The following is a 22,152-nucleotide window of genomic DNA, read 5'->3' as shown; positions in this document are numbered from 1 at the left end:
CCCTCAAACTCTATTATTGGTGGTGTTTTCTTCACCTTGGGAAAGAAGTCAGAGTACCAGGGGAATGTGCTCTTCTCAGGCAATTTAATCTGACACAACAGTGTTATGTGCAGTACAAGTTATGTACTGCCCTGGTTAGTGCTTTATAAACAAGAACACGTCTTGAAAGCCATCACTTACTGTATGATTCCCACGTAGTTCTCAATCTCTGTCAAGGGAGCTTTCCTCCAGTTTTTCTTATATCCAATCACCAGAGTGTTTGGTTTCATTCTTCCTAAGCCTGAGGCCTAAACAGAGGACATAAAAACATGGGCAATCCTTACCGTACTGGGAAACTACCAGCACAAATGAAAAATAATGTCTAAAGGAGCACTGAAGTAATGTTCTGAAGATTCTGAAGATTAGATTACATTTTAGTGCATGTCCTTCATGCCCGTACCCAAGCATAAAATAGAAAGATTAATTCTAAATCATCTCAGCTATAAATGGATTTTAGATGACAGAAATGTAGCTTTTCTAAATTAGCAGTCATTTGCATTTCTTCTGACACACTCATTAAAATGGTTCAATAATTTAAAATCAAGTGAGGGTCAGCTTAACTGTTGGTATGCATGTTGTAACTTAGTGGTTCAAAGCTCATTTCCACCTGTTATATCCATAATGTCATCAGCAATAAAATCCATGTTTGGAAAATTCTTATGTACAAGGATCACTGAAATCTCTACTTATGTTATTTATTGAAGAGTGACTGAATTATGTTTCCAAAACCTAATTCTTTTATATGACAGTATCATTAATAGCCGTCTTCCATATCAGAAGTGTTGTTTCCCTTCATTAGATGACAGCATACAGCTTCCAGTTAATCAAATTTAATTTGACAATATTACTAAGCATCTATGAATTGCACAGTGCTACGTCAGTTTTGGTGGGAGAGTGGTAAAGCACATTCTTTGGCCTCATGGAACTAAACATGGTGAAGAAGACAATATTTACACAAATACTTCTAATATACATGCGAATGTAATAGAAACTCATATAGAAGAACAAAGGAAGGAAACTTGAATTACAGGTGAAGATTCATGGCCAGCTTCATAGGAGAGGTGGTATTTCGACTGAGTCTTGGGAGTTGGTGAGACATTGACAGGTAACGATGGGAGAGCAGCCAGGTGCGATGGCTCATGCCTATAATCCCAGCACTTTGGGAGGCTGAGGTGGGCAGATCACTTGAGCTTAGGAGTTTGAGACTTGCCTGGCTAACATGGTGAAAACCCATCTCAACTAAAAATAAAAAAAATTAGCTCGGCATGGTGGTGCGCGCCTGTAATCCCAGCTGCTCTTGAGGCTGAAGCAGGAGAATCGCTTGAACCCGGGAGGCGAGGGTTCCAGTGAGCCAAGATCGTGCTACTGCACTCCAGCCTGGGTGACAGCGTGAAACTGCATCTCAAATAAAAAAAAAATAAGATGAGAGAGCAGTGGGAGTCATGGAAGGTAGTTCTGTGTCATGGGAAGAGTGAAAGAAATGCCAGAGCTGGACATTTTAGAGGAAACGGTAGCAGGTGGAAGGAGATAGGCAATGAAGGAGGGCTCCTGAAATAAACTTTGCCTCCAAAACATTTGGTGCACTGTTCCTAGCCCAGCAGCTTCTTGGAGTCCTCATTTGGCCCTTGGCAAATGTGTGGCAGTAAGAAGTTATGGATGTAGTCTTTTCCACAGGTACACTCTGAGGATTTGATAATTTGTACCATAACTTCTTAGATGCAAAGATGGTTTTATTTGAGATGATATAACTGCAGTGCTTCCTTTAATGTCACTTTGTCTTGTCCTTTTGCCATGGCTCCCCTGTACTTCACTTTTTATGTGAAGAAATGCATGTGAATGTATGCATGTTCAAATTTTCTACCATTTCTTCTGGATTAATCTAAGAGTTCTTTTTCATACTTGTGTCTTTTCTTTCCTTGCTCTTATTTTATGTCCACATTCCCATTCCTAGTTGAAAACTTTGTTTTACAAATCTTCTGTGATAATTTTATAATAAATGACTAATAGTGCCAATATATTTAACCAAAGAGCTATTGAAAACTAACTTTGTACGGAAAGAAAAATCAGCATCTTGCAGTAACACCTATTTCCATGGTTTAGCAAATTAATAGATGAAAAGGTGCTCATTGTGGGTAATAGGTTTTGCAGAAATGGTTTCTCTGCATGTGCAGCTACCTCACAAGTGTTATTAAGGGAAATTAGACACAGGATTGTATCAAATACTCTTAAGCTCCAAAACATTACCAATTAAGCTTAACCAATATTTTTTCTTCCCTGCCTGCATGTGCATCGGAGTTACCTGGATGCAGTTCTGACTTCTGACACTCTGAGATACGGTAACTCTGAAAGCCAAATGCACCATTTCATATATACATAATTAGGCTTTTTCAACCATACTAAACCCAAAATGCTCAGAAAGCCAAGCTCTACAATTTCTGAGGGTCTCTTGGATTGTTTGTTTTAAGGATTCTCCGTCACTCTAAATTGTGAAGATCAGAACTAGGGAAAGATTTTATGTACTTACTATAGCAGAGATAAAGGAAGGAAAAAGGAAAAAAATAAGGGAGAAAAGATGAGAGAACTGTGGGATTTAAGGTTGAGCTGTAGAGATTATTACATTTTATTCAATGTTCTGGAAATAATTCAGGAGGATAGGGAGATTTTATGCCCAGATCACCATGCATTAATTTAGTTGGTCTAGCAGCTGCCCTAACACCATTTGCAAAAGAAAAAAGGAAAAGAATGCCTGACTTGAGCGTTGCTATATGCAGTATGAGATATAAAAATAGTTTGAAGTTTCAATAGGATCCTGAATGTCGTCAACCACCAGAACAAATTTGCATTTCAATAAGTACGGGGGCAGAATGTATGCTGGTGGCCAAAGGCAACCTCATTTTCCATTTCCAGTGTATCATTCATAGTTCATTGTAATAGAACTTCTCTGCTTTTGTTCTAGCTTTGCCTATACCCAGGAATTCAAAATAATTCCTTAACCATCTGCACTGATCTCTGATGCTGGGCTGCCTAACTACAGCCGTTCACTCTGGGAGCCTCATTAACATGGAGCACTCATTGTTCTTTGCCTCTGTGCTCATTCCCCAAATGCAGCCTTACCTGAAGAAGACTTCGGACACCATCCCTGAAACAGTCTGCCGCCACTGCAGCGTAAAAAGCCTTGATTTTGTTCTTTGTAAGCCAGACCTGTTTTTTCGCCATGCCACTGTTCATCTCCTTAACACACAGTTTGCGCGGTCCCTGTGCGACACAATGAAATATTGGTTAGAACCCTGCTATTATACATCACATTGCTGTTGTTTTCTAAAGGACAAAAATAGCCAGCAATGCCCCATGGAGTTAGGAAGTGGGAAAGAGGGACAAACACCTCACTGAGCAGCATTCCGCACATTCAGCCTTTTGGAGAGGACCTGTGCTATTCACATCATTCATTTTCTACCCAAAACATCCAGACTGAACATCTGCTTAATGAACTGCCTGACACTGAATGAAAGGAAGAGCTGAAGGTGTCATGACACATGAGGAAAATACTGAAAATGTGATTGAAGAGGCTCAGGATAAATACACAATCAACCTTTGACCTATTAGCGAGAGCCACTTTCAGGAACACCAAAGAAATCTCAGCTGGAGCCTAATGTCAAGAAATGGACAGAGCTCCATGGGAGGTAGAACATGGTGAGCTGCAAATCCTGCCATGAACTGCACATCTTGACAATTCTATTTGGCTGATGCATTGCTTTTTCATCTGGCAAAAATACTCTTATACCACTTTTCCCTGTGTAACGTTGCCACACTTCCATTCAAATACATTAACGTTTCCTTGTCATTCAGTGAATTTGGGGGGAACGAAAGTTTACATACCTATGACCTAAGGAGAATGGAAGAGATTAAGAGGGAAGAAGACAGGTGTTAGGATGGTTGATAGGGCATTTTATAATTTCAAGATTTAGTTTTGGAAACCCATTTTTAATGAAAAATTCTATTTTTTTTCTTTTTCCTTAAATATTCAAGCTGGTTTTTTCTTCTCATGCTGTAATTCAATCCAAAAGGTATTTCTGATTATCTGCCATATGTCTGACAGGGTAGAAATCCATTTTCCCAGACATTCTTTTAATTTATAGAGAGATTTGTGTTTTGTTGAGATGGCTTAGATTTTACATGAATCACTTGGGATCTTGATAAATGCAGCCTTATAGGTATTGAAGCAGGGCTCAGGATTTTGCATTTTTTTTTGAGACGGAGTCTCGCTCTGTCGCCCAGGCTGGAGTGCAGTGGCCGGATCTCAGCTCACTGCAAGCTCTGCGTCCCGGGTTTACGCCATTCTCCTGCCTCAGCCTCCCGAGTAACTGGGACTACAGGCGCCCGCCACCTCGCCTGGCTAGTTTTTTTTTTTGTATTTTTTAGTAGAGACAGGGTTTCACCGTGTTAGCCAGGATGGTCTCGATCTCCTGACCTCGTGATCCGCCCGCCTCGGCCTCCCAAAGTGCTGGGATTACAGGCTTGAGCCACCGCGCCCGGCCTAGGATTTTGCATTTCTAACAAACTCCTAGAGGCAACAGATGCTGCTGCTCCTTAGACCACACTTGGAGTCATGGTCTTAAAGGGTCTTAGATTGGAGAGAAAGGACATTGGGATACAAGAAAAAAAAAAAAAAAAAAAAAAAAAAAGCCCAGGCTTTGCGGTCAGACAAAACTGGTCTCAGATCTAAGCCTGAGGAGGTAATTTCTTATCTCTGAGCTTTTATATCTTATTCTGAAAATGAGGATAAACTCTGGTTCCTGCAAGGTTGCTTTAAGTAGTAATAATATAGTACCTAGTGCAATGTCATCAAAGCCCCAGACCTGATTTTACCACTGTGCTTGCAGGAACACTGAACTGTGAGTCAGAATGTTGGGTTGAGATCTGGCACTGACTGGCTGACACCCTGGGTCTGCCATTTGTCCTCTCTTGATGTATGTTCTACATTGATAAAACTCAGGCAATTGCCTAGGTCATCGCTGCCCAGTATGATAGCCTGTATGTCCATGCTGCTGTTAAGCATTTGAAATGTGGCTGGTTCAAATTGAGATATGCTGGAAGCACAAATTACACACTGGATTTCAAAATCTTAGTACAAAAAAGTCTTAGTAAAATATCTCATTAATATTTCTGTAATGATTCCATATTGAAATTATAATATTTTGCTCACATTGGGTTAAATACAATATTATTAAGAATAACTTTACCTATTTCTCTTTTCCTTTTTAATTGGCTACTAGAAAATTTTAAATTACATATATGGCACATAATATGTTTCTATTACACAGCATTCAATCTCTGGGGTCCCTTCCATTTTAATATTCTATTTAAATTGGATCAGACTCTTTATGTTCTTATTTTTTCCAGCATATTTCCTAGAACCTGCCAACTTTTCAAAACAGTTTGACTGACTTCCTATTAAAGGAAAATTTAAAAACAAGAAACTTCCATGAAGATAGAAAAGGTAGAGAGATTGGGAGGGTAGTTACTAAATTAGATGACCTAGTCTAAGGAAAGATAAGCCATTACGGATCAGTTTAGCTCAGGTTTCCAGACTGTCAATGCATTTTGAATCACTAGTCCTTCTTTGAGCATTCTAAACTTCTTCAATTGCAAGAAAAAGAAAGAATATTTTATTCAAGGAAGTTCAGTGGTAACAACAGCCATTAGATAGAAGAATAACAAACAGGAAAGACTTTGAACCATCAGTGTAGTGAGTTGTACCACAGTGACTGTGAACCCCTGGGGAGAATGGCATTTATTTAAATAAATACAGTCTAACGTATGTCTGTTAGTATTATAAAAATCCAGATTAAACATTAATTGTGACAGAGAGATTTACTTTAATGCCTAAACTTGCCATATTGAGAAGTCATAAAAATGTTTCATGCAGAATCTCTCTTTGCTAAAAACGATTATAACATCATTGTAGCACACTTATTAATGCAAAGCAAGGAAGGCTGCAATACAAATGTAGTAAGAATAAAGCAAACTAACAAAGAGAAAAGACATACTGGAATACAATTATTCAACATTCAAATATGCCATAGTTACAAAAATGAATTTTATTACCCCATTATAACATTATAGAGATTAGCTTCAGTTGGGATCCAAAATATGGGTACATAAATTAATTCAGGATTCAAACAAAGAAGCTTTAAAAATCTTGTATATATTATAACTTTGATATTAATTGAGAAAGGGGTAAAGCATTTCTAATTATGTAGTATGGAGAAGTTGATGTGATATTACTTTAAATAAGTGACTATCATGAAAAAGAGTTTGTAAAGGGGTTCCAACCCCATTCGGATCAAACAGAGGAATTTGCCAAGTGCAATATTCCTTCCAACTTTTTTTTTTTTTAATACTGAAAGTCTTATTAGTCTGTCTTTGTTTTCATGGCTGCTTTGGTTGGAATTGTGGGAAAGAAAAGTTTTCCCTTTCTGATTTGGTTCATGTTATTTTACCATACATGCTAGTGCCAATTCATAGGTCATTTCATTCTTTCAATGTTTGGTCACGTCACTATTTTATTAACGTCATAACAGAGGCTCACTGATAAAAAAAGAATAAGATACATCTAGAAAGAATATGTTTTTTCTTTGGTGGATGTGAAATTTGAGATTAAGAGGAGGTTGAAGACAGAAGAAAAAATGAGAATTTTAGTTTTCCCTGGGTTATATGGGCTTGAACTGCCTTCCTTATACCGCAGAGTTAAGAGGTGGGTGTCTTCTGTGAGATTTATTGAGAACTCCTCAAACAGATAATTCAAAGAGAGCTTTAGGTTTTCTTAAGACATTTTATAATTTTTTAGAAAAAAAGAGAAAAAGAAACAGGGTAAAAGTCTAAGAGAGATTCTACATGAGAAAGCCGGTCAAAGGCCATCCCTTTCCTCCTTTACAGGAGAGGACAATCAAGTTTAAAGTAACATTAATGAGTAAGAAAAACATGAATGAAAATAGATTTACATTGTGGTATCCATGTGTGAAATGATGAGAAGAATACGCATAAAATTCAGATAACATTGCCTCTGGGGACAGAGAGAGCCAGGGGTCTGCAGCGGTATTAAAAGAGGCTTTAACTTGATCTGTAATGGCTTATTTCATTTAAAAAGTGAGTGGAAGGCTGAGTGCAGTGGCTCATACCTATAATGGACTTTGGGAGGTCGAGGAGGGTAAATCGCTTGAGCCTGGGAGTTGGAGACCAGCCTGGGCAACATGGTGAAACCCTTTCTCTACAAAAAATACAAAAATTAGCTGGGTGTGGTGGCACATGCCTGTAGTCCCAGATACTGGGAAGGCTGAGGTGGGAGGATTGCTTGAACCTGGGCGCTCAAGGCTGCAGTGAGCTATGATTGCGCCATTGTACTCCAGCCTAAGTAACAGAGGGAGACTGTGTCTCAAATAAATAAATAAATAAATAAATAAATAAAATAAAGTGAGTGGAAGCATCTATAATCCTTTTTTTTCCATTTTTCTTTTTTAGGCAGGGACTCACCGCATCTGGCCCAGAATGTTAACAGTCATGAATTAGGAAAGGCAGAATATAAATTGAAGGTCTCCTTTAATTTTATATGAGCCATATGAAACTGCCAGTGCCCAACGATTTTGATCTATAAAAATGCAAATTTTATATGATCCAACCTAGTTATTTTTTTAGTGTTTCAAAATTAAAAAACAGAATCAACCTTTTAAAAAAATCTTATTTCTTCAGCCACCGGCACAACACAATGTACTTGATAAAAGATGCCACTGTAGAACTGAAAGCCTTTTGCAAGGTAAGACAAGCAAAATTGAGAAAAGAGGTAAGCGGTGTGTTTTTGGACAATAATGACTTTATCTGATATGTGTTCCAAATCCCAGATTAATGGAATTGACTTTCAATTCAATTAACTTTTGATCCTTAAACATATATCTGCTTTTTGTTTTAATTACAAATTCCTATTTTTAAATGTAAAATTGAGAAGTATATGAATAAGGAACTGCTGCAGTATGATGCCTTTGCACCTGGGAAAGGTAAGTGTCAACTGATCCCGTAAGACTTCTAGAACTGAACATAGTATGCCCAGAGAATTACAGGTACATAAATTCAAATTAAGTTATCTGGGATGATTGGTTTGGATATCTCTGCATCTACTATGAATGACATAAGTGAGGAAACTCATTGACAAAGGCAGTGCTTATTTGTGTCAGGATACATAGGGTAGAACTGGTGGAGGATGCAACTTGCAACTTTTAACTAATAACTTATCTTTTGCTGAACCTGTTGAACTTGGCTGTGCTTAGAAATATGAGGGGGATACTACAAGGTGTTTTTCTCCCTCTGTCTTCCTATGGTGATAGGAGTGATAGGTACAAAAGAACAAAATGACTCACATGTTTAATACAAAGCCTACTGGGACAGAAGTATGTCACTTATTTATTTTATGTTATTTCAGAAGAGAAGACTAGACAGTATTTTTTAAATTACCAAGCTGGATTCTTTAAAATGCGTCCCCAAATTTACCTTGATGAAGAGTTGCTCACTTGAAATCTTTAAGCTGAATAGTAAAAAAGCAAGAGAGGGGAAGAGGCCTGCAGGAGACTGTAAGAGTTAGCTGGATAGTTGAAAGGCCACAGTGGGTGCTTGGGATCCAGCAACCAGTACAGCTCTCTTAATTTCAAATATAAAAATGCTACAGTTGCGGGAAATGACAACTGTAGCCACATGTTTTCCCTCTACCCACCCACATCAAAATGCCAGTGAGTTCTAAATCTTGCTCCTTTCTGGTAATGTAACAGCACTTAAAGCAAGTACTTCAATAGCTGCAGGCCACCAGAAGGATGGAGTCCAGAGCTTGCTGTCCTGTGACTAGTGGGTGGAAGCACATATCTCACCATTCCATCATGATCAAAGTGCTGCACACTTAAAAAGTTCAAAATCCAGTGTCTGGACCTGGTTTTTCTAAGAAGGCATGCTTTAGGTTTTTATTGAAGATAATATATTTCTGGAATAAAAATGGCAACTATAACATACCAAAAATAATGATATTGACAATAACAATATCACAATAACAATGAAAGTTAATTGAGTATTTACTCTTTGAGGGACACTGGACTCAGCATTAGAAAGCTTATCTTCTGTAATTCAAATAGCAACTCTATAACATAGGTGCTATTTTTATTATTTTCAATTTACAACTGAGAAAAGTAAGGCACAGAGAGATGAAATTATGTGCCTAAGGGACTCACGACTAATAGGTGGCAAAATAATGATTTGAAACTTGACTGTTATTCTCAAAAGCCCATGAGCACCAGCTTCCTAGACCTAAAAACTAAATTGTCATTCTCTTATTATCATCGCTGTTTAACATTTTCCACAAGGTTGGCCTAACCATCAACCATTGTGCTTTTGGAAAAAAAAATTCTAATGGCATTCTTACTCCCCTTACATCCCCTTCCATCTGTTTCTTTGCAAAGATGATTGACGACTGAGCCTGGAGTCTAAAAATGCTGTCAACATCTGTAGCCCCAGGAGCTCATACAAAGTAACTAACTGGAAAGTCATTAACTGATGCAGTAACTATTTTCTGTCCCGAGGAGAACCTTGGCACCTGAGAGCAAGACTCTTGGGCCCTACGTGGAGAGACCAGTATAGTAATGTATAATGCAGCCCAACATATGTGTCAAACAAACAGGGCCATTGGGGGCACAGACTAAGGTGCCTACTTCAAATGAAATGATATTCCAGCACTATCCTCCTGTATTATAGTTAAAGCAGCAAAGGGTTAATTAAAAGCATTCTCTCTTGTTTCTTAGGAGACCCTTTCTCCTTTGCCAGTAGATGACTGTTTATACTCCCAGTTTATTTCTTCAGTCCTAAAGATATTTTATTGCCTGCTAAACTAAGTTTTCTCTAAATTGCTGGAGAAGAAAAACACCCCAAACTGCTTATTTCATCAAAACTGGCTCCTATATTACATTGTCCAAAATGAAATCCACCAATCCAGGGCACCAAAGTTGATAATATGAGAGAGAGGTGCTTGATAAGATTTTTAAAAATTCTCTGGAGTCACAGTTGGTCATTACTTAACCTGTCAATCTCACAAGTACTCAGTAGGAATCTCTCCATCTCCTATCAGATCATTGCATTAAGTTATATTGTTTGAATTACTGTCATATAAGTACTGAGAGGAAAGAGAATATGAGCAACTGCTTCATAGAGCATTTAGAATATTGCCAAGTGTAAAGAGATACTTAAGTGCTGATCATGATGACATGTGGTAAATTAGCCCCCAGCATCATGGCAGAGTTGACTGACTCGAAAGTCACCTGATTCCTGACAGCCCCATTCCTTGGCAGGTATTGGAGATTGAAGTAGTGGTGCTGGATTCTAATAGTACTCCCAGGGATGCAAGTGCGCTCAGGCTTTCTCCTCAAGGTGTGACACTTAGCACACTTGTATGACCCGGACTGATATCTTGGCTCTGCCACTTTCTTTTTTTTTTTCTTTTTTTTTTTTGAGATGGAGTCTGGCTCTGTCGCCCAGGCTGGAGTGCAGTGGCCGGATCTCAGCTCACTGCAAGCTCCGCCTCCCAGGTTTACGCCATTCTCCTGCCTCAGCCTCCCGAGTAGCTGGGACTACAGGCGCCCGCCACCTCGCCCGGCTAGTTTTTTGTATTTTTTAGTTGAGACGGGGTTTCACCGTGTTCGCCAGGATGGTCTCGATCTCCTGACCTCGTGATCCGCCCGTCTCGGCCTCCCAAAGTGCTGGGATTACAGGCTTGAGCCACCGCGCCCGGCCTGCTCTGCCACTTTCTTGTTGTGTGATCCAGTGCAATAATTTAATTTTCCTGAATCTCACTTTCCCAATCAGTAAAATGGGAACAGGGCTACTTTTCTGTCCTGCTTCACTAGGCTGTTGTGGGGCTCCAATAAGAAAAACTGTAGAAAAATGCTTTGAAGACAAATGGTTTGAAAAATAGGTAAGTACTTAAGTACTATAAAAATACATCGTTAGCTGGGAACTTGGAGTGGTGTGTGTGCATGTGTCTGTGTGTGTGTGAGAGAGAGGGGGAATACAAGTAGAAGTGGGCTAGTGTGGAAGACCTAGACTTTATTATTATTATTATTATTATTATTATTATGGAGTCTTGCTCTGTAGCCCAGGTTGGAATGCAGTGGTGCGATCTTGACTCACCACAACCTCCACCTCCCAGGTTCAAGCGATTCTCCTGCCTCAGCCTCCCGAGTAGCTGGGATTACAGGCATGCACTACCATGCCTGGCTAATTTTTGTATTTTTAGTAGAGACAGGGTTTCACCAGGTTCTTCAGGCTGGTCTCGAACTCTTGACCTCAGGTGATCCACGCACCTTGGCCTCCCAAAATGCTGGGATTACAGGCATGAGCCACCGCACCCTTCGGCTTATTATTTTATTATTATTTTAATGCTTTCTCCACACTTGAGAGATTGGTCAACAATTATGGTTAAATTACTAGCACCAGTTTTGAATACCTCCTAGAGAAATCACCAATAGGTTATTATTAGTCTACCTCGTATTTCCTGAACAAAAATAATTCATTTAGCTCTGAATGTTTATCTGAGGCATGAAAAACTTGGTTTAGTTTTTTGAATATCTGCAGTGTCATCAAACTTATCCAAATATTTAATCTAAATTCCATGTGCTGTCATTTAAGGCCATTATGTCTGGTTCTTTCCTCATCAGTTAATCTCTGTAATAGTGCTCTATCTGGCTCATTCCATCTTTTTATTTCTGTAGATAGTTATCACCCAAATGCCTTCACTTTATTTCTGAGCCAACTATCTTTTTCTTGACTCAAAGGCCATCACTTGGAAATATTTGTCACTTTTAGTTGGTCTCTTATGAAATCTGAAACACTTTACATCTACCTGTTTAAATTCAGGATCACGGGCTCTTGCTCGTCCTTGCTCTATGAATCAAGGTAGAGGGCTCTCCTATAAACCGTTTTTTTGCTATTTTCCTATCACTGCATGTACCTTTTCTCTTCACCCAAAATAATCCAAGGCAAGCAGGGAGGAAAAAGCACTTCCCTGGGGTGAAGTGGCTCTTACCACAAAGACTTCACAGCAGATGCAAAGGCCACTGTTCTTGGTAAAGGCGTGAGTTATGTCCAGGAGAGCAGGTCTTGTCATGGGTCCCCCTGTTAAGACAATGCATTGGGGCCTGGAAGTGAAAAAAAGATGTGAGAAATCTGTAACCTTAGAACCATTCCAGTGGGATGACAGGTACAGAGGCTTGGACAAATGGGACAACCTCTCCCCTATTGTATGGGTTTTGCACCAGAATTCTTGAATCATCCTGCCTGTCCATCTTGACATGTTTGTGTTCTCAGTTCAGTTAGTCATAGCAAAAGTGTGAAGTAAGGAAAAAGTAGTCTTGTGGTCCCTGATATGGTTTGTCTGTGTTCCCACCCAAATCTCATCTTGAATTGTAGCTTCCATAATCCCCATGTATTGTGAGAGGGACCCAGTGGCAAGTAACTGAATCATGGGGACAGATTTTCCTATGCTGTTCTCATGATAGTGAGTAAGTCTGAAGAGACCTGATGGTTTTATAAAGGGCAGTTCCCCTGCGTACACTCTCTTGCCTGCCACCGTGTAAGATGTGACTTTGCTCCTCCTTCACTCTCCGCCATAATTGTGAGGCCTCCTCAGCCATGTGGAACTATGAGTCCATCGAATCTCTTTTTCTTGAAAAATTACCCAGTCTTGGGTATTTCTTCATAGCAGCATGAAAATGGACTAAAATTGGTACCTGTAGAGTGGGGTGTTGCTGTAAAGGTACCCAAAAATGTGGAAGTAACTTTGGAACCAGGTCTAACAGGCAGAGATTGGAACAGTTTGGAGGGCTCAGAAGAAGATAGAAAAATGTGGAAAAGTTTGGAACTTCCTAGGGACTTGGAGGGCTCAGAAGAAAGGAAGATGTGTAAAAGTTTGGAACTTCATAGAGACTTATTCAATGGCTTTGACCAAAATGCTGATAGTGATATGGACAACAAAGTCCAGGCTGAGGTGGTCTCAGATGGAGATGAGGAACTCCTTGGGACCTGGAGTAAAGGTCACTCTTGCTGTGCAAAGATACTGGCAGCATGTTGCCTCTGCCCTAGAAATCTGTGAAACTTTGAACTTGAGAGAGATGATTTAGGTATCTGGCAGAAGAAATTTCTAAGAAGCAAAGTGTTCAAGGGAAGCAGAGCAAAAAAGTTGGAAAAATTTGCAGTAGAAAAGAAAAAATCATTTTCTGGGGAGAAATTCAAGCTGGCTGTAGAAATTTGCATAAGTAAAAAGGAGGCAAATGCTAATCACCAAGACAATGGGGAAAATATTTCCAGGGCATGTCAGAGAACTTCACAGCAGCCCCTCGCATCGCAGGCCTGGAGGCCCAGGAGGGAAATATGGTTTCCTGGGCATGGTCCAGGGCCCCCCTGCTGTGCGCAGCCTAGGGACTTGGTGCCCTGTGTCCTAGCTGCTCCAGTCATGGATAAAAGGGGCCAAGGTATAGCTTGGGTGGTGGCTTCAGAGGGTGCAAGTCCCAAGCCTTGGCAGCTTTCATGTGGTGTTGGTCCTGTGGGTGCATAGAAGACAAGAATTGAGGTTTGAGAACCTCCACCTAGATGTCAGAGGATGTATGGAGATGCCTGGATATCCAGGCAGATGTGTGCTGTGGGGGCAGAGCACTCATGGAGAACCTCTGCTAGGGTAGTGCAGAAGGGAAATGTGGGGTTGGAGCTCCCAGACAGACTCCCCACTGGGGCACTGCCTAGTAGAGCTATGAGAAGAGGCCACAGTCCTCTAGACCCCAGAATGGTAGATCCACCGACAGTTTGCACTGTGCACCTGGAAAAGCTGCAGACACTCAACACCAGCCAGTGAAAGCAGCCAGGAGGGAGGCTGTTCCCTGCAAAGCCACAGGGGCAGAGCTGCCCAACACCATGGGAACCCACCTTGCATCAATATGACGTGGATATGAGACAAGGAGTCAAAGGAGATCATTTTGGAGCTTTAAGATTTTACTGCCCCACCGGATTTCGGACTTGCATGGGGCCTGTTTGTTTTAGCCAATTTCTCCCATTTGGAACAGATGTATTTACCAAATGCCTGTATTCCCATTTTATCTAGGAAGTAACTAACTTGCTTTTGATGTTATAGGCTCATAGGCAGAAGGGACATGCTTTGTCTCAGAGGAGACTTTGTACTGTGGACTTCTGAGTTAATGATGAAATGAGTTAAGACTTTGGGGGACTGTTGGGAAGGCATGATTAATTTTGAAATGTGAGGACATGAAATTTGGGAGGGGCCCGGGATGGAATGACATGGTTTGGGCTGTGTCCCCACCTAAATCTCATCTTGAATTATAGTTCCCATAATCCCCATGTGTTGTGGGAGGGACCCAATGCGAGGTAATTGAATCATGGGGGTGGGTTTTCCTGTGCTGTTCTCCTGACAGTGAATAAGTCTCCCAAGAACTGATGGTTTTATAAAGGGCAGTTCCCCTGCACACACTCCCTTGCCTGCTGCCATGTAAGACGTGCCTTTGCTCCCCCTTTGCCTTCTGCCAAGATTGTGAGGCCTCCCCAGCCATGTGGAACTGTGAGTCCATTAAACCTCTTTTTTTAAAATTATAAATTACCCAGTCTTGGGTATCTCTTCATAGCAGTATGAAAATGGACTAATACAGTCCCCCTCTCCTTTTTCCTCTAGCCACCTACCCCAAATCCCAAGGCAATCTGTTCCTCTCCAAGCAAGATTTTTATGTTACTTTCTTTCATTCTTCATACAAGCTTGTGTTTCAGATTTCATTCAAAATAAGGTACAACTAATGAAAAGCAAAAAGCGTTACTTTTAAGAGAATTCAGTGAGCCCTAAAGCCTTAAGTGGAATGGAAACAATAGCAGAATAATGTGTGTGGGGATTTAGGATCATCTCTCTGAAGTCACATTACTTAGTCCACCTTGCTATCTCCACGCATGGAAGGTGACACCTGGCACTATGAGGGGCTGTAGTTTGGGGTGGGCAGAATAGGGTGTGGAAGGAAAGAAGCACTCACTTACAGGAGGTGCTGTCATGAAAATGTAGCAGTTTTGTATGACTGCTTATTTTTAGAATGTACCCCTAAAGCTTATAACTACTTGAATGCCCTTGTCTCTCATAAAGGAGAGCCACTTCTAAGGTGGAACAACACCAGGATGCCTGAGACACCAGCTTTACCTGAAGTTTTTTACATGGTCTTCCACTGTGGTTAATTCCAGAGCGTTGTCTAAAGCACTCACATAGGAAAGAGCCTGTGTGGAGGAGCCCCAGTTCACATCTGTGGATAAAGGAGGAAATTGGCATAAGAAGCACTGACCTTTCCTCTGTGTACCATGAATAATTCTTACAAGTCATTCCTTTCTATGATTTTCCTTGGCTATGCCAGCAAGGATGAGTGCCCAAATTAGAGAAAATATAGTGTGGGATTTCCTAAAAAGCACTTTGTATCCTTCTATGAATACTATGTGAATCTTCAGAAGCAAAGGCTTCATTCCAGCAAAGGATCAGACTGTACAACTGCAGTCCTAGAAATCTTGCTTGGTGGGAGAGGCTGTGCGATAACCACGTGGCAGGCAGATAGACTTGGGAAACTGGTCAATCCCTGAATAAAATCAAAGTGTCTTCACACTTTTTTTTTTTTTTTTTTTTTTTTTTTGAGATGGAGTTTCGCTCTGTCACCAGGCTGGAGTGCAGTGGTGCGATCTTGGCTTGCGGTAACCTCCGCCCCCCAGGTTCGAGAGATTTTCCTGCCTCAGCCTCCTGAGTAGCTGGGACTGCAGGCACCTGCCACCATGCCTGGATAATTTTTGTATTTTTAGTAGAGACGAGGTTTCATCATATTGGCCAGACTGGTCTCAAACTCCTGACTTTGTGATCCACCCATCTCCGCCTCTCAAAGTGTTGGGATTACAGGCGTGAGCCACCGCGCCTGGCCCAAATTCTTAAATTGAAAAGAGAAGCAGCATTTCTGTATACACAGAAAGTGTGCAGTAATCTTTATATTTTGAACAGTAAAACTGAATAGCACGGGAATTCTTCTAGAATTCTATGAAGAAGGTCAAGGTTCTTTAGCAAACATTTTAGTTTGATCTTTGAGAAGCTAATCCTTAATCTTCATCATAAGGGAGATCAGCTCTACCATCCCTCCCTCCCAACCCCCCTCCTTTTTTCTTTGAGACGGAGTCTCACTCTCGCCCAGGCTGGAGTGTAGTGGCACCATCTCGGCTCACTCCAAGCTCTGCCTCCTGGGTTCACGCCATTCTCCTGCCTCAGCCTCCCAAGTAGCTGGGACTACAGGCGCCCGCCACCATGACCAGCTAATGTTTTTTTTGTGTGTTTTTAGTAGAGATGGGGTTTCACCGTGTTAGCCAGGATGGTCTCGACCTCCTGACCTCGTGATCCACCTGCCTTGGCTTCCCAAAGTGTGCATGAGCCACCGTGCCTGGCCTTTTTTCTCTTTCTTTCTTTCTTTCTTTCTTTCTTTCTTTCTTTCTTTCTTTCTTTCTTTCTTTCTTTCTTTCTTTCTTTCTTTCTTTCTTTTTTCTTTTCTTTTTTTTTTTTTTTTTTTTTTACAAATTTAAGTATTAAATGGATCTTCCAAGGTTTATGAGAGGAAGTCCCTGGCAAGAATGTACAGATACACCCCAGATGACAGACAAAACCTATTCTCCTGGAGATCCAGGGAAATGGGTGAATGATCATTATCTGGAGATAAAGAAGATCAATATTGATTAAGTGTTGATGGTGCATCAGGCATTAAACATACCTTAGGCCATTTATTTTAAATAGGGATAAAAACTCTACTAGTCAATCGGACGTTTATATGTAAAAAGTGAACCTCGAACAATACCTCACATAATATACAAAAATTAACTCAAAATGGATAATAGACCTAAATATAATTTCCAAAGCATTAAAACTTCTAGAAGTTTGTGACTTTGGATTAGGAAAAGATATCTTAGATCAGATGCAACATGGTAAGCCATTAAAACAAAAAAGATAAATTAGACTTCACAAAAACTCAGAAGTTTTATTCTTCAAAACAAATCGTAAGGAAAATAGAGAAACCACAGATCCAGAGAAAATATTTGCAAAACACATGCTACTAAAGGATTTGCGTCCAGAATAAAGAACTCTCATTACTGAATAATAAGAAAGCAACTAAAACATGAGCAAAAGATTTAAACAGACACTTGACTAAAAAAGATATATGGATGGCAAATAAGATGTTCAACATCGTTAATCATCGGGAAAATGCAAATTAAACCACAATGAGGTGGCACTACACATATATTAGAATGGCTTTTAAAAAATCAACTGGCAATAATACATGCTGACAAACATGTGGAGCATCTAGGACTCTCATTCATGGCTGGTAGGAATGGAAAATAATACTGCTACCACAGAAAACAGTTTGGCAGTTTCTTATAGAGTTATATATACACTTACTATTTAATCATAAATCCCAGATATTTACCCAAGGGAAATATGAAAACATAAGTCCACATAAAGTCCTGTAGACCTAAAATGAAAACAACTCAGATGACCATCAACTGGTGAATAGAATTTAAGAATATATGTGATGTATTCATACAATAGAATACTACCCAGCGACACCAAAGAATAAACCACTTACATATGCAACAGCATGGATAAATCTAAAAGCATTCTGCTAAGTGAAAGGAAGTCTTCTCAAAGGCTATATCTTGTATGTTTCTATTTATATGGTATTTTGGAAAAGGCAAAGCTACAGGATCAGACATCAGAAAAGCAGCTGCCTGAGGCTAAGTTGGAGGGTGGAGATTGACTACACAGGGGTATAAGGGAACTTGTGAGGATGATGGAAATATCCTGTATCTTGATGATGGTTACAACACTGTACAAGTTTGTCAAAACATACAGACAGCCCATTTAAAAGGGATGAATTTTTCCATATGTAAGTTATACATGGTGTTAACAATATGTAAATAAATAAATAAAAGCTAAACAGATCCCTCCAAGGTAGTTACTACAAGCTCTGCTTTACTGGCAGAGTAAAGGAAAGGAGAATGTGAGGGTGGCTCTGGGTTTCCCTGCACTGCACTGTCTGCAGCCCCTCCTAGATTTAATATCCCTGGTACTAAAGTCAACACCCAAAGTTCAGATCCAATTGCTTCTTCAATTGATTAGCCTGTGCCATCTTCCTGTTGCTCACAGCATCAGATTCTTTGGCATGACCTTTAAGTTTCTTATTTATCTGGCCCCCACCACTCTTCCAGGCTCCCTCTGTGATCCTTCTCCCCATCACTCAGGAACCTTCTGTATGTTAAAGGCCTTGATACGCCGCCCCGCACTTGTATGTGTCCTTAATGTCATTCATGCTTCACCTTCTGCCCAGAATACCATTCCCTGACTCTGATTAACCAAACCCCAGTTGCTTGCTTTTTTTTTTTTTTTTAAAAAAACTAATTTATTTATTCATTTAAAAAATATTCGTTAAATGTCCACTGAGTGTTTGACTCTGTGAACATAAGTTAGGAACCAGAAAGTTTTCCTGGATAACTCCAAAGTTAATCCTTCCCTCCCCTTTTCTCAGCAATTTGCTCATATTACTCTTATAGTGGTTACTATTTTGTATCATAATTAATTCCTTAAGTGTGACTCTGTGAACTCCTTGCGCACAGGGACTATATCTAATTTATCAGGACATCAGAAACAGAAAGTGAAGTAATGGAAAGCTTGTCGGGTTGGTTTGGTATCATACATGTTCTGGTTATACGGTCAGATCCATCACATCCTGATTATTACTTTGGTAAGTAGTCAACTCTTTGAACCCCAGTTTCTTCATCTGTAAAATGGCACTAATAGTATTGTGAGGATTGAATGAGCGCATGGTATATAACAGGTGCTCAACGAGGTTAACTATTGCTATTATTATTATTATTATTATTTGAGATGGAGTTTCGCTCTTGTTGCCCAGGCTGGAGTGCAGTGGCGCGATCTCAACTCACTGCAACCTCCGCCTTCCGGTTTTAAGCGATTCTCCTGCCTCAGCCTCCTGAGTAGCTGGGATTACAGGGGCCTGCCACCACGCCTGGCTAATTTTTGTATTTTTAGTAGAGACGGGGTTTCACCATGTTGACCAGGATGGTCTTGAACTCCTGACCTCATGATCCACCCTCCTCAGCCTCCTAAAGTGCTGGGAGCACAGGCGTGAGCCACTGTGTCCAGCCCCAACTATTGTTACTATTATATTCCATGATATTATTAATATCCTCCTTACATATGCCTCACCTAAGCACATAAAAATGCTTAATAAATGAGCAGTTAGAGAGTGATTTGGAAACCCTATTCCATACAGTCCTTATTATCTTACCTGGCTTCTTATAAGTCACATAGACATAGAGGAAGAATTCAATGACATAGGTGATGACAGCTGCCCACCAGTTGATGACAAACATGACTGCACAGCACAAAACAGCTCCAAAAAGAGATACCCACATGTTGTAAATTCCATATGCAGGTCTCCATCCTGAAAATAAAATATGCAGAAGGAAAACTTCCACTCTACTACGATCATGCCACCGACTATTATAAGAATGCAGGTAACGTGCCTTTTTCGTGACATAAAGAATCAGAACTTTTAGGTCAGTTTCCAGGCTCTGTGCTTATTTTCCTATGATCTTGGGTCCCTGGTCTATGAAGATGGTACTTACACCAAACAGAGTGCTGTAAAGTTTAGGAAATGTTAAGCATCTGAAAAATGTGCCATTCAGGACCCTCCATACTCCATGCTCCTGACCGTTTTCCCAAACTTCCAAACCTTAAGCATCTGGTATTTATGCCATCAGGAGCTGAAAAGAGGCAGGAGGAATGGAAAGAGTGGGGTCTACCAGGTGGGGAGGAGAAACTTCTTGATTGTCTGAGAAAGAAAAAGTGAAGAAAATGGGTTTTTTGCTCCCATGGAGAAGGCGGAGTAATCATCAAGAGTCAATCTGCTTCACTTCCTGGTAGCTCTTCCATTACCCTAAGAGGACAGTGCTTGCCTTTTCAGAAATAATAATTGATGAATAAAGCAGGAGAAATGGCTTTTTAAACTCAATGGCTAGCAAAGGCTTCTGAAAACCAATGTGTTAATATGTCATGCATTTTGCAATGAAAATATTTCTCACAGTGTGCACATGCGTGGGGGTTTTCTGTGTTCTCTTAGTTTCCTGAAATGGAAGCAACTGGAAGACAGTATGGACAGGAAGGGAAAAGCTCTGATTTGAAGGGCACCTTTTGTTAATGAATGGGGTACGTTTTAATATAGGAGTTGCCAAAACACAACAGAACTTTACGTGTTTGGGAGCAATTTCCTAAATGGCCACAAGATGGACATAGCACTACAAGAACATCATTGAAAATAGCCTTTTTTTCTCTGAGTCTGGCTTCCCGTCCCTCTGTGTGTGTGTGTGTGTGTGTGTGTGTGTGTGTGTGTGTGTGTGAGACAGAGAGAGAGAGAGAGAGACAGACAGACATTTTCTGGGTTTGTGTATCCATATGCCTCCCTCTATATGCTTTTCTATATTTTCCTCTCTCTCTCCCCCTCTTTCCCATTCTCCTTTGCACTCTTTTCCCTGGCTGTCTACTATTTCACCTTATTTGTCAAAAGTGGCCATAACGTGGCATGGAGTCACACATTTCTGTGTTAACAAAACACACAAAGAAACAGAAAGTCCTCTGCTACTTTCTGTAGCCTAGTATTCATTAGATTAAGGTTGGTCTTCCATCTATATTTTGTCTTATTGGCAGCAAGTTTTCCAAAGGAGGCTTAATATCTTGTCAGGCCTTAAATGAGTGGAAATGTGTTTATATATCCGGTAAAAGTTCTCAAGGTGGAGATCTTTCTGAAGGTAGGTAATGACAAGTCTCTATTCTGGTAGAAAGGCAGAAGAAACTGGAGTGGACAATGAAAGCAAAGAAGAGGTGAGGAGTGACTAGAAAGGGGAAGTCTCTTTGGTGTGAAATTTTGAACAACTTTAAACCACAGCCCAAAGGGTGCACTGATGCCACCAGCATCAATGCAGCCTGTCTGCATTGCCTCCACTCAGCAGGTAATTATGGGAACTACTCATCCTTCTCTTCTGCACCATGGGCAGGAAACAAATTGATAGTAAGGAAGTTTCAAATATATACATTAATTCCACTTCTGTGGTCACTTTCACCCTGGAAATAAATAGTGGTGTTTTTCTACTGCTGAAATAAATGTAGTTTCTCTTGCAATGAATAATTTATTGCCACGGGAGAAAATTGACTTTACGGTTGGTCAAAAAGGCCATTGCTCAAATGATTCTTTTTCTATTTCAAAACTCATCCCCAAACTCACCAAAATAAAGTAGATTACGCTTCCCACTAGGATATAAGGAAACATATAAACACAGATTGAACACTTTTCACTGACTTATTTCGTTTTATTGAGACAAACTAACTGTTTGCTTAGGCATATTTTAGTTTTGGAAGTCAGCTTACCTGGAGATTTGGCATAAGAGGCATGGAAGCAGGAGAAATTGATAAGTGCATATGAGGCCAGGAAAAAGTTGGAGATGATGGGAGCAATGGTGTTCAGTTCCGCTGTAAAAGTAACAGAATTGAACATGTACGTATGAGTGATGAGACCAGGGGCTGAACAGCTGTTACAGCCTGGAAGCTTGACTTTATTTGGAAATTGAAAACATAGCGAGCATCTGTCAAAGTTTAAGAAGTTAGTCATTTTTCTTTGGGGGATACATATTTACTCTTAGCTAGGGTTTCTATAAAGTAAGAAATAAAAAAGTCTACCAATCAGAAAGTAGACAATTGAGACCCCTACCTACAAAATGTTTAAGTGGCAATGGGTAGGTGTGGGACTGGGCATACAATTAACTCCCCTGCAGCTTTTCTGGAGGCATCTAATCCTGTGTTCTTTAACTGTTATGTATGCAATAAATAGGCTTTGCAGGATATTAGTTAAATACCAGTGCACCAAAAACTCCCCAGTGGAAATCTCCCTGCATAGACCCAATATGTGT

General features: G+C 40.3%; 1 protein-coding gene and 1 long non-coding RNA gene across 6 annotated transcripts in view; one reads left to right on the top strand and one right to left on the bottom strand.

Annotated features, from left to right (window-relative positions):
- The window catches only part of LOC103245672 (uncharacterized), a 117,879-nt gene extending 114,625 nt beyond the window's left edge, over positions 1-3,254 (top strand). For 2 of the 3 annotated variants that reach the window (XR_012091487.1, XR_005244316.2), the window contains exon 6: positions 3,148-3,254. This is a non-coding gene — a long non-coding RNA (uncharacterized lncRNA). Of the gene's footprint in view, positions 1-2,995; positions 3,110-3,147 lie in introns of those variants that run through there. The other variant, XR_012091486.1, reaches the window with a different exon arrangement.
- SLC12A1 (solute carrier family 12 member 1) overlaps positions 1-22,152 on the bottom strand; it is a 101,897-nt gene that overhangs the window by 36,151 nt on the left and 43,594 nt on the right. For all 3 annotated transcript variants that reach the window (XM_008016709.3, XM_038009960.2, XM_073012148.1), the window contains 6 exons: positions 21,614-21,715; positions 19,479-19,634; positions 15,302-15,401; positions 12,146-12,257; positions 3,154-3,294; positions 181-287 (listed from right to left, as the gene is read on the bottom strand). In XM_008016709.3, coding sequence (XP_008014900.3) covers positions 181-287; positions 3,154-3,294; positions 12,146-12,257; positions 15,302-15,401; positions 19,479-19,634; positions 21,614-21,715 — 718 coding nt within the window. The remainder of the gene's footprint in view (positions 1-180; positions 288-3,153; positions 3,295-12,145; positions 12,258-15,301; positions 15,402-19,478; positions 19,635-21,613; positions 21,716-22,152) is intronic.

This window comes from Chlorocebus sabaeus, chromosome 26 (genome assembly GCF_047675955.1).
Source record: "Chlorocebus sabaeus isolate Y175 chromosome 26, mChlSab1.0.hap1, whole genome shotgun sequence".
Classification (NCBI taxonomy): Eukaryota; Metazoa; Chordata; class Mammalia; order Primates; family Cercopithecidae; genus Chlorocebus; species Chlorocebus sabaeus.
This window is presented reverse-complemented; position numbering and strand designations above follow the sequence as displayed.